This window comes from Eurosta solidaginis, chromosome 4, assembly GCF_040869045.1.
Source record: "Eurosta solidaginis isolate ZX-2024a chromosome 4, ASM4086904v1, whole genome shotgun sequence".
In the NCBI taxonomy this organism is placed as follows: Eukaryota; Metazoa; Arthropoda; class Insecta; order Diptera; family Tephritidae; genus Eurosta; species Eurosta solidaginis.
In genome coordinates this window covers 44,863,208-44,876,306 of record NC_090322.1, presented here as the reverse complement: position 1 = coordinate 44,876,306, position 13,099 = coordinate 44,863,208, and the positions used below count along the sequence as shown (strand labels likewise).

At 38.7% G+C, this 13,099-nt stretch overlaps 1 protein-coding gene across 1 annotated transcript in view; it reads left to right on the top strand.

Moving 5' to 3' along the window:
- Positions 1–6,815: 6,815 nt before the first annotated feature.
- Positions 6,816–13,099, top strand: part of LOC137249679 (uncharacterized) — a 6,698-nt gene continuing 414 nt past the window's right edge. The window contains exons 1-3 of the mRNA XM_067781410.1: positions 6,816–6,981; positions 7,039–7,332; positions 12,888–13,099. Coding sequence (XP_067637511.1) covers positions 6,903–6,981; positions 7,039–7,332; positions 12,888–13,099 — 585 coding nt within the window. The 5' untranslated portion in view covers positions 6,816–6,902. The remainder of the gene's footprint in view (positions 6,982–7,038; positions 7,333–12,887) is intronic.

Sequence of the window (13,099 nt, the reverse complement as noted above, 5' to 3'; positions counted from 1 at the left end):
ATTTTTTCAGATAGCCGAATGACGAAACAAAGATGAATTTATACCTATATGACACTACTTTATTTTTGCTTGGATTCCAAGCTAAAAAAACTTGTAGTTTTGACTGTGACTCTGAAGCTGTTTTAGACAAATATGACACGGGATGAAATTTTCCATCCTCTTGTTTTTGCATAAGCACAGCTCCAAATCCTATCTTACTGGCATCAGTGTGTAGTTCAGTGTCTTTACTGGGGTTGTAAATAGCCAATACCGGAGCTGACATTAAACAACTTCTGAGAGACTCGAAGGCTCTATCATACAGCTCACAAAAATTATAGGAAGTATTATTTTTGAGCAGATTAGTTAAAGGCTTTGCGATTACAGAAAAGGACGGAACAAATTTCCTAAAATAAGAAAACAGACCGTAACACTGTTGGAGCTGTTTGAAGTTTCGTGGCTTTGGGAATTTCTTTATTTTCTCAATATGTATATCGTTTGGTCGGATGCCCTTACTGTTCACGTGATATCCCAGGAAGTCTACTTCCGAATATCCAAATTTACATTTTTCCATCCTCAACTCAAGACTTCGCATGTATAACCGTCTTAGCACACAACTTACAACGTCTACATGGGTTTCGAAGTCGGATGTGGCTACCAAAATATCATCCATAAAGATAACTATTTTCCCCGACTGTAATAGATCTCGAAAAATCTCGCAAATAAAGCGCTGAAACACCGCCGGCGCGTTTCTCAAGCCGAAAGGCATTTTCATGTACTCGTACTGTCCTCACGGGGTCACAAAAGACGTATACTTAATGGAATCGTTTTCCATTTGAACTTGGTGAAACGCACTTTAAGGTCCAACACTGTGAAAATTTTCTTACCCGATAAATACTCCAAACAATCTTCTATCAGCGGCATAGGAAAGTTGTCTCGAATGGTCTTTTTATTCAGGAACCTATAATCTATACATAATCGTCCCTCGCCATTCCTTTTCCTGACCAACACAGTGGCAGACGCGTACGGGGAGTTGCTATACCTTATAACGCCCTCAGAGAGTAATTTATCAATAATTGCCTGCACTTCGGCCTTCTCGGAATGGGAAAGTCTCCTTGGGGAATAATGAAAAGGCGTATCATCGGTTAGGTTTATTTTCATTTTATAATCTAGGGGCGCTATCTGTACTTCTGCTGAGGGATTCGAGTATTGACTCACTATAACCCTTCTTAATACATCCGATTGCTGTGCATTCACCTCAGAGCTAACATCTGGTTTGACTGAATATTCCCTCTGCGGCACAACATCAATAACCTCGTTACCAACACAGGTACCTACCGGGTGAGCAACGTTTCTGTTACATATTTCCACCCCCCATATCTGCATTGTGTATTCCTTTGAATATTTACTTTCCTCTTCCGGCTCCTTTTGATCACTTCGCTGAATCGAACCGTCGGTGGATCCCACCAACCCCCCAATCGGACCCCCTGGACATGAGTTAAAAGTTTTCTTAAGGCAAAACAAATCGAGCGCACTATTTTCAAAACAATTTATATTGTTCAATTTCATTTCATTTTTTATGTTCATTAAAATTTTTTTAGAATACTGGATTTTAGATTTAAATTTACAGAAAATATACGGAATTTGTTTAATAGATCTCGCCCAATTAATACGGGCGACCTATCTCGAAGTTTGTCGTAGCGTTCGTATTGTACCTTCAGCTGCGCCATCGTGGTCGCTTGGTATAGCATTGATATAGCGGATTCCTTTCATTTAAACCAGATATGATGGCGTCCACTACGTCGCGCTCTGGTATGTTCGCCTTGCTAGCGATTACTCTCATTTCGACGAAGTAACGCTGAGCACTTTCATTTGGTTTGCGTTTTCGGCTTTTCAGTTGCTCGTAAACTTCCAATAAGGTATGCTTCCAACCGAACTCGTCACATAAGGCACCCTTCAACGCTCCGTACGTAGAAGTCGAAATTGTACATGCAAAAAGCTTTGCGGTACCGTCTAAAAGGCGACGTACGCAAACGAGTTTATTGCGGTCATCAATTTGCATCAACTCGAACATGTCTTCGATATCGCACAACCACTTATGGACATCATAACCATCCTCGATGCCATGGCATCAATTGTTGTCATATCTACAGCTGAAATTCGCTGCCCCTGAATCTGAAGTGATTCCACCTCCTTCCTCAAAAGTAGCAGCTCTTTTTGCACTCTAAGGCGATCGCTTTCCGCTAATATGACTTCCATTGTCAGAGAGCTCGCATTGGAAGTACCTGAGCCACAGTTGACAGCAATTGGGTTGTACGCATAGGTAGCATCAGTGTTTTCCGCGGCGGCTAAACAGCCAATGTTTGCAAAAGTAGTTGTGTTGGCAGCAGTAGTAATAGCAGCAGTTTCATCAACCTCAAAGTGAGCAGCGGTGGCGTTGTTATGGGCAGCGGTGATGGTATTGACAGAAGTATTTGGAGTTTCCGCAGTGATAGATGCATCAGGTTTGTCATTCGTGATGATATTGTCCTCGTTAGCCATATTATTGATGGTTTCGGCCGGCACATTGGTGAGTGTTACAGTCTCGTTCTCGTTAGCAGCAGCTGTGGTAGAGATGTTTTTGTAGTGTACAGTATATTGCTTGAAACGAGGCTTTTCCTAAGAACTCTCAGTTTGACCTGTATTTGCTGTATTTGATTGGCCACAAATGTTTTCGTACAAATTGCGAATTTGCGATATGGTGGCACTATATGGGGGCTCAACGCCCACCTTCAGTAGCTCAGCCAGCATTTCACCGCGTGTTTCTGCTCTTTGAGAAATTTTTATATTTTTCTTATGCTTTTCTTTGAAAATCGAGAAAACAAATTCCGGATTATTGAAGTGGGCGTGTAAATAAATCAAATCTCACTGAGATCTAAAGACTGTAAAAGTATATTTGGATGGCAATCGATTTAATTTACGGCGTTTTTTTGTATAACGCAAACCGACGCGAGGAGTCATTTTCACCCAAGTGGAACCAAATTCGTATCATATAACAGCATTCATTCACTTCGGTGACTCTCGGTGACTACAGGTGATTGTCTTACGTTTTTTCCTATTATATAGCGACGCAAAGTGTCACGAACACTAATTTTTGCTGTCAAAATATTCACTTGCTTCTGGGTCGCGTTTGCTTCATTCACTTCACTTTTTTATTTTCGTTTTTTATAATTTTTGAGTAAAAATTGAGAATCTTAACATTTCGTGAAAAAAAGATTGAAATTTTCCATAGACAGCCGATAAAGGTTGTATTTAGAGCTTCGTTCAATGTGTATGCATACATAGTACAGTTTTACAAGTATGATATGTATGAGAAGGAAACACTTCCTTTCTCTTTCTAACACACTGCAGTTTGACATTTCGGTCAGTGTCAAACTATTGTTGAACTCAGTGGAACCGGCGTGGAACATTCGTTTGACACTGACCGAAGTGTCAAAATTACCGGAGTTGCTGTCGTGGAAAGCGACGCAGGGAAACAAAAAAGGAGCGGAATATCAGATATGGGTTGCCGTGATGGTAAATTTTTATTTACGAATTTAGTATGAAAATGTATTGCACCTATATGCGTCCTACAGAAAATTATACAAAAGTCTTGAATTGGGGTATCTGATGACGCGTAGTTATAGCAGCATTAAGAACAGAAACACGAGTGCTGAGTTTTTCTACCCGTTCAAAAGTTCTCCGCGAAAAACAGTTTGAAACCGAGGTCGACTGCAGTAGCCCGCCCAAAAATATGGAAAGAGAAATAAAAAGACGTGTTTTGTCCTGTTATCTGTAGTTCAAAGGCGAAAAAGTATTGGAATTATTTGAAGCGAGGCAAAAACGCGTGTATTAATACCCCCTCGACGGTTTTGGTCGTGTCTTAGCAATCGTCCGCGGTAATAAAGTATCACAATTTGTTAATTAAAATTGTCCAAAACATATGGATTTTAAAGAGAGATCTAATTAAGTGCTCATTTGAAAGTAAATAATACTGTTTTCACACAGAAACTTAATGATCTCATTTCACCTGCTAATGAAATCGTAAATTTTTTGCTTTCACACAGAAGTAACTGCTCGATTAGTATGAAGGATGAGACAGGCAATCATGGCGGAACGATACAAGGTGGGAGCATGGTGACATACCTACAAACAAAAAAAATTCATTAGGCATTCAATTAGCTACTAATGAAATAATAATAGATTCGAATTTTGTAGGGAAGATTGAGCTCAATAAGCGTCTTAATGTAGAAAATTGCCTTTATTATTCAATAAGCCGTCTGTGTGAAATTAGTATAAGGATATTTCTTTGTAATTATGCAATAAAAATTTTACACAGTTTTCGTTAGCAGCTGCTACACTTTTCTTGGACCTAAGAAGTACAACAGTGCCAAATAGCATCCACACAAAAAACAAACATCATTGTGAATGATGACTAAGTATGATATCTTATCTGTCAACTGCTTGACAGGATGTTCAATATGGCTACCATTGTGAATGATGACAAAGTGTGATCTCTTATCTGTCAACTGCCTGACAGGCTGTTCAATATGGCTACTTTTCAGCGTTTTGACAGGCTGTTCAATATGGCGGCGCCTATCTTCAGCGGGTGATAGAAAGAGATACAGAATGAGACAGCGATAGTCAAATACGAATCAGGTGATCCAATCACTTTGGAATTTTGACGTTTATGCAGAAGAGATCACACTTTGTCATCATTCACAATGATGGCTACTTTTTAGCGTTTTGACAGAATATTCAATATGGCGGCGCCTATCTTCAGCGGGTGATAGAAAGAGATACAGAATGAGATAGCGATAGACAATTACAAATGAGGTGATCCAATCACTTTGGCAAAGAGGATAAATACAATAAGAGCCGTCACTCGTTATTTTTTAGGCATTTACTCGATGTATACTGAGAGGTAGTCGGTACTTTTTTTTGGGCGAGATGTTTATAAATGTCTTCTATACATTTTCGTGGGGCTTTTGTGTTTATTTTTCCGACTGTATTTAACTAACTTATTTAATTCTCTTTCCAAAAATCACAGTTGCGCAAGGGGCATACACGGCATGGATAAATGCGAGACAATTAAAAAGTCCCTCTCAGAAAACATTCGGCATAAATTTTTTCAATTTCCAGCGAAATACTCGCCACAAAATAACGAGTGACGGCTCTTATTGTATTTATCCTCTTTGCTTTGGAATTTTGACCTCTATTTTTAGGCATTTACTCGATGTAAACTGTGAGGTAGTCGCTACTTTTGAATTGCCTTCCATTTATCCATGCGGTGTTGTCACTTTATGCAAACGTGTTCTTTGGAAAGAGAATTAAATAATTAATTAAATACAGCCGGAAAAATAAACTCAAATACCCCATGAAAATGTATAGAAGACATTTATAAACATATCGCCCAAAAAAAAAGTAGCGACTACCTCATAGTTTACATCAAGTGAATGCCTAAAAAATAACGAGTGACGGCTCTTATTATATTTATCCTTTTTGACTTAGTCATCATTCACAATGACGAACATGAACAAGCATTTTATCAGGTGAGCGTGGCTGTGTATATGCGCGCTGCTACATATCCTACTTGTAGACCTGTACTATGGTTACGACTATAGGGCTAATTAATTGCCGTCTTCCAGTGAGTTTTACAGCTCCGGCTCAAGCTCAATTCTCACGGGAATGCTCTGGATCATTGAGAGACTTGAAAACCAGATGTCGTGAAATTTTCGCACACGTGAAATGTGATAGGCAGATGTCGCCGCTGTTTTTCATTTAACCATACGGCGAAAGGCTAAGCAGCGACATCTATTTTTGAAAAAGTAGGTTTATTAAAGGCCTCGTTTCCAACCTAAAAATAAGTAATTAACAAAATGTCTGGCTCACAAATTGAACCAGACTTCTATCTGGATTTATCTGGCTCAATTCGTTGTTGTTTTTACATGCAAAATTATTTATCTGGCTCAGGATTTTGCCACCGGATGACAGCAAATGGTGACTTATAACCATAAAACCATAACCAGATAAAACAGCTGATCGAACCTACCTTATGGAAATCAATGTAATCGATTAATGGTGCCATACCATCACAATCACACACAAATGGTGATTTGTGCCATACCATAATGCTAAAGCCATAAATATATCATAGCCAACCAATTGGTTTCTGTTTTTCGCCATATCCATAACATAAAAATATTTGAGTTGGAGAATTTATTAACTTTTTGTAGATTTTATTTATTGTTTTGGATACGTTTTGACTAAGAGACTTATTTTTAGTGGCATGAGTTTGAAATTTTTTGCGTTTTCTTCATTTTTATGAAATTTTAAAGATTTTTAGGTTAAGGCACTAATAACTGATGCCAATTTGATATGGATAAGTAAAAATATGGTTATGACTTGGCGTTAAGGGGCCATTACTGATACTTAGCATAGACTTGACCTGACTTGAGAACTGTCACTTACATTTCTGTTATATGAACATTGCATGTTACTGATTACTCAAATCTTAGCAACACTTAACTTGACTTAGAAGTCTGTTAAATTTTGATTTTCTATGCCAGTTCTAAGTGACGTTTACATTTTGAGATGCCATTTGTTCGTTTCAATTTCATTCTGTCATTTTGTAATACAATATGACATTTATTGATTATGATGCCAGATTGTATGCGCTAAGTGAAGTATAATCGTGGCTAAGTTGCCAAGTCAAGTCAAGTCTATGCTAAGAGTCAGTAATGGGCCCTTTAGGGTTAAGGAAGTGTACAGCTTCCCGTTGTTAATTACTTCTATGCTTAATTGGGTGTTGTGTGAACATCATGTAAGAGATCAGCTGTTAAAATTTTTTTGTTTGATTGTCATTGAATTGGAGGTAACGCGGCAATACATTGATTTGTATTGATGATATGGAGCAACCCAAATTGGAGCCAACACAGGAATGCGAACAGCAAGCTAATGAGAATCCATTTCTAAAGCAAATACAAAGTAAGTATATAATCTAAATAGCCAAAAAATAACAGGCAAACTAAATATATCTTGAAGAATGGACGGACAGCGAAACACGTCTTCTACTAAACAAATATGCCAGCTATTGTCCGAACATTGGCACTATGGATGGTGTTAGGAATAAAAAAGAGATGTGGGAAAAAATCTCAACAGAAATAAAAGGAAAAACATCAAAACAGTGCGAAGACAGATATAAGACAATACTAAGAAGGAAAAAAGTCTCAGTACATAAAAGCCTCGCTACTGGTGCCGATACGCCGAGTATTGAATCCGCACAGGAGTTTGAAGCTGATGATGCAATGGAGACCCCGTCCTTTAGAAGTATACACAGTAAGTATTAAACTAAAATCAATAGCTTACCAATGTAAAAAAGTCTGACTGTCATAAACTAGGCGGAACCCAATATAGGTTTACGCTTACAAGGCCGCCGATTTTGATCGCAACATGCACATGAGCGTGTGTACATTTTAACCGATCACTCATTTTTTAGTTTGGTTTATTCCGTGTATGATCTTTCAGACTATGTACAATTTAATATAAGAACACAAGAACATTTTTAATTTTGCAAGATCATTCGAAACATCAAGAATGGAATTTTTGTCAAGAACTAATTCTACAATAATATTTTTGAATTATTTGTCAAGTTTGAAGAATTACCTGGCAGTGGAATCAAACGTTCCAGCCGTTATCTCAAATCTCAAAAAAAAAAAAACTATGTACAAATATATTAAAATTAAGTACTTAGTCAAAAACCTTAAAAACTGCATAAAACGTAAATATTAATATGTGTTCAACAAAACGCACAAAAAGCACCCAATCAACATTACCACTATTCAACTGTAAACCCTAGCAATGCAGCAGCCATTTATCCCACCGCCATAGAAAAGAAAAAAAATCATCACATTCTCACGGCTTCGACTGGGTCACACAAACGTAACACATTCACATCTTCTAAGCAATAAAAACAGTAGCAATTGTCCACATTGCAACACTCAATTTACGGTTACTCACCTGCTCTTTGAATGCGGCCTTCCAAAAAGCCCGATCAACCTACCTACACAATCCCAACCCAATCAACCTTATAAAATATCACAATCGAAAACATCAACGCCATCTATAAGTACATCCGCGCCATCACACATTACTTTTTACCTTACCGACACAGCCAATAGCCCTGGCAGCTATTTGTTGTTGTTGGTGTTGTTGTTGTTGTAGCGATAAGGTTGCTCCCCGAAGGCTTTGGGGAGTGTTATCGATGTGATGGTCCTTTGCCAGATACAGATCCGATACGCTCCGGTACCTCAGCACTATTAAGGTGCTAGTCCGACCATCTCGGGAACGATTTATGTGGCCAAATTAAACCTTCAGTCTATTCCCTCCCTCCCCACCCCCAAATTCCATTTTATAATTTATTATAAATTTATTTACATATAAATAAATAAAAAATTAATATGTGTTAGGGGTGGTACCAGTAAGTCCCAACTGGCTCTACAGGAGGTAAATTGAGGCGAAGGCATCAGCTAGGTAAACTATTTTCTTTCAAGGAGAGCTGACAAGTCAAGAGAGCCAGCAATGAGATTTGTATTATTATTATAATGTATTAACATTTTTAAAATAAATTAACAAATTAATATGTCTAATGAGCATTAGCTGCCAGGGCTATTCGCTCGATGAGAATTAGTTACATATGTATATCGAATAATTTTCTTTTTTTTTGTGTTAGTTTTAAAGTAATGTTAGATGTGTGCTTTAATGGCTTTGACGAAGTTATTGATTGAAGTTATGTTCACTTTCGTGGGTATTTTTAGTAGCTCAATCCAGTTGCTTTAGGTAGCGTCTTTTGGTTTCTTCGAGGTCAGGGCATTCCGTGAATATACGTTTTAATGTTAGATCCCTTTGACAGAATGGGCAATACGGCTTTGGTTCTCCAAATAGGAGGTATTGGTGTGTGTGACCAAGATGAATACGTGAAAAAGTTTTTATGTGCCCTTTGGGAATATCTGTAGGATAATTTGGGGTTTCCGGGATTAGGTTAAAGCTGCTGTAGTGGTGGTGGTGGTAGTATTGCAATTCTTGCGTGCGTCTATGGCGTAGATTATTTAAGATGAATCGACGGCTATCTCCTTTCTCTATGATGTTACATGTCGTTACAGGTGTCTAAGTACTGATTTAGCGGCTAGGTCTGCTGCATCGTTGCCGCGGATACCTGCATGACCAGGTATCCATAATAGCCTGATTTTTTGCTCATTATCGATTAACATATCTCGCCGGTGTTCTTACTTTAAAACGCTTGATTTTTCTATTTAAAAAATAACATTTAGAAAAGGTTTTGTTTGTATGTATTTAAGGAAGTTAGCGTTTTGGCCATTTCGGAAAGATCCGGGGTTTTGCCTCAAAATCTCGCAGATCGTTCAAAATTTTTGTCCCTCGTTCACTTACTCTAGAGAGGCTTCGAACCTAACCCCGGCCTTTGGAATTGGTACTGCTGCGCCTGCTGAAAAGAAATAGAGATACATAAAATGGTCACACTTTTGTCTGTATATCTCGTGCAAAGCATAGTTTCACCTGGGGTTAACTCCTAATAATCGTCTCGAACACAATATATTTAAATCATTTGTGGCTCCTTGGCGGTCACGCACAATGGCGACTTACGGTTGCTATTAATGTTCTATTAATACTCATGATTCTCGCGGCACAGTTTTTTCGAACTACAATTCCCGATGTGCGAAAAGTAGAAATCCCGACCACCAGTCGCTACTACGCCTCCTGACCCTAACACTATATGCCAGTACAGAAGCTAAAGGACTGCGACTTCGAACTCATATGTACCTACGTCGACGTCACTTTCTAAGAAGCTCTAGGTGTAGCTCCGAAGACTAACGGATGTTTTCGTCGCGCTATGCTGCCGAGCTATACCAGAGAAACACCTTGAAACGTTAGCGAGTGACTATTCGGCCAAGGATGCCGCCCTCGAAATCATAAGCATCCTAACTGGATGCCATTGCGTAAGTCATAGATGAAAATCGTATAATCCTCGGCGCATCTACAAACTTAAAATTTTAAAAGGACCCTGGATCAAATTTTTAAAATGTAGACCAAAGTTTGCAGACGTTTGTGTTCACAACATGGATTTCAATAGTCTTCGTTAAATCAAAACGATTTTTTAGAATGAAAGTCGACCGTTTTTAAGTTGAGATGTTAATTACTGTTTTCCGGCCTTATGGTATAAGAGCTCATTATGGATGACCGCGTAGCTTCAGTTTTCAGACTAGCTCGACTGTCCACTACGTTAGGGTAGTAGCACAAAGGGTCATTAGTTCGACTGTCTTGTGAAAGCTTTTGCTTCACCACTTTGAGTGTTCTTGCGAAGATGTAAGCCCAAGTGATTTTTCAAACCCTTCTCGTAGGTACATATATCATCAACTTAAGTATGAGGTAAGAATCTTTCAAAGGAGTATTTATGCCCATTACAAATTACGATTTCGCATTTTCATTTGACGCTCTCCATTTTACAAATGACTATTCTCATATCGAAGTGACGCTTTCGCATTTACAATTTACTATTCTCATTTTCATATGACGTTTTCTGTTTTGCACTTGACGCTTTCTAATTTAGAATTGACTCAGCTAATTTACAGTTTACATCTTTTTTTCCAACTGACGCTTTCTCATTTACAAGTAACTATTATTATTTTCATATAACGGTGTCTCATTAACAATTGATTATTCTTTTTTGTAAGTGACGCTTTCTTATTTACAACTGGAAATGGTGTAGACTATTACCGTTACAACACAAACATAAAGTAGAAATTAAAAAGCTTACATATCTTTATATATAAAAATCACGTGTCACAATGTTTGTCCGCGATTGACTCCTAAACTACTGAACCGATTTTGAATTTGTTTTGCACCCCGTGTGTAGTTTTATCTAACTTGAAATATAGGATAGGTTATATCTCAGTTTATAGTCGCAATATTATTTTATTGCAATTTTTTAAATGTTTATATGTATTAATAAAATGTTACGTATACGCACCGGCACTCATATTTTCCGGTGGTACTTCAGTGAAATTGGTTTTGGTGTTTAATTAAACAACGTGCTTATCAATAAAAAATATTATAGCGAATGATATCAAGTATAGCACATAACCAGGCCCGTCGAGACGGGGGGGGGGGGGGGGGGGGGGGGGGGGGAATGGGGGGGATTACCCCCGTGCGCGGGGTTTCTGAGGGGCCCCGCGGCTTAGAGGTACTAAGACATTTTTTTTTAATCCAGGAGAGTCTGTAGTTGTTCCATGTGCAATTTTTAAGCCGAATTTCAAAAGCAACGAATATCTGAATTTCGTTTTAATATTATAGTGAAGTGTGAAAAATAAATAGGTAGGCAATTGAAAAGTAAAGTCCTCTCTCGGCAAACGAAAATCATACTCTACAAGCCACTTATCGTACCCGTCCTGCTGCCTGGGGCAGAAGCATGGACCATGACAACATCAGATTAAGCGGCTTTGGGAGTGTTCGAGAGAAAAGTTCTTCGATAGATTTATGGACCTCTACGCGTTGGCGATGGCGAGTACCGAAGATGATTTAATGATGAGCTGTACGAGCTATACGCAGACATCAACATAGTCCAGCGAATTAAAACGCAGCGGCTGCGCTGGCGAATGAAAGATGATGCTCCGGCCAACAAAGTGTTTCTATCGGAACCCGTCTATGGAAGCAGAGGTAGAGGGCGGCCCCCACTCCGTTTGGAAGGACCAGGTGGAAAATGATTTAAACTCCCTTGGTGTGACCAATTGGCGCCGGTTGGCGGAGCAAAGGAGCGACTGGCGCGCCTTGTTGGACGGCCATAACCGTTTAGACGGTAAAGCGCCAATTAAGTAAGTAAGTGAAAAATAAAAATCTATATATGTATATATAAAAAGGCTAAAATGTGTGTTAGTTGGTCGCCGGTGTTTGAAGAGATGCGTCAGTCGATTTTGTTCAAGCTTTCACGCAGGTTGCGTATACCTCACGCGGTGGTTATTACATAGCTTTGGTTGCGATCGACGTACAGGGTCTAGAGATATTTAATTTGATTTAAAAATGGACCCGGGTACCCCTATGGATATCAAATGAAAGCCGTTGCTGAGAGCTCTAAAGTAATTTTCATTGTGATATTCGATTTAGTCGAATCAACCTGGCAAAACTGATAAATGTGCATGCGAAGCCGAAATAAGGACATGAATTAATAATACCCACATACCTATTTACATACGTCCTATGCGATTTGTCTGTAATTTGGTATATACATTTGCCTATATTAGTATTTACGACCCTTTTTTCCGGGAAGGGAATCAGAATCGGAGTGGGACTGGGACTAGGAATAGAAAAAAAATACATACCACCCTCTGGGACAGGCAATAAGAGATAAAGAAGAATGAGAAGAACTTGAGAAAAGAGAACAGAGAGAAGGAGGAGACTGATAAAGAGATAGAAAGAGACGAAGATGGAGATAGATGAAGCGAAAAAGACGGAGGGAGTGAATAAAAGGATTAGGAAAAAGTGAAGAGGGGGAGGGTAGAGTTAGACGGAAAAAGCTTATTAAAATGTATGCATATATGCCAAATTTAGGGCAGAACAACGTCTGCCGGGTCTGCTAGTAAACTTATAAATCAAATCGCCACGCATGTAAATCAATTAGTACACAAAGGGTATGTTTGAGCTCCAGTGTTACTTTTTATGACGAAGTATCGTGTTCTTCGACAAAGTTTGAGCAGCTGTGGCAACGTCACGTGAATGAAGTGTTGACAATCTATTGATCACCACTAGCAAATCAAACGCAATATAAAAATTATACATACATACATAAGATATAACAGGAAATTAACCCTTTTATTGCATTGCAGTGTGGTCAGAGAGGGAAACCCGTCTTCTTATTGACAAATTTAACAGTTATATTCCTGATATCGGACCTGCGAAGCCTATGAAGAACAAAAAAGATATGTGGAAAAAGATCTCAACTGAAATAGAGGGCAGAACGGCAAAGCAGTGTGAAGAAAGATACAAGACAGTATTGAGAAGGAGAAGAAGGGCTGCTTTTAAAAACATAATAAAGTTC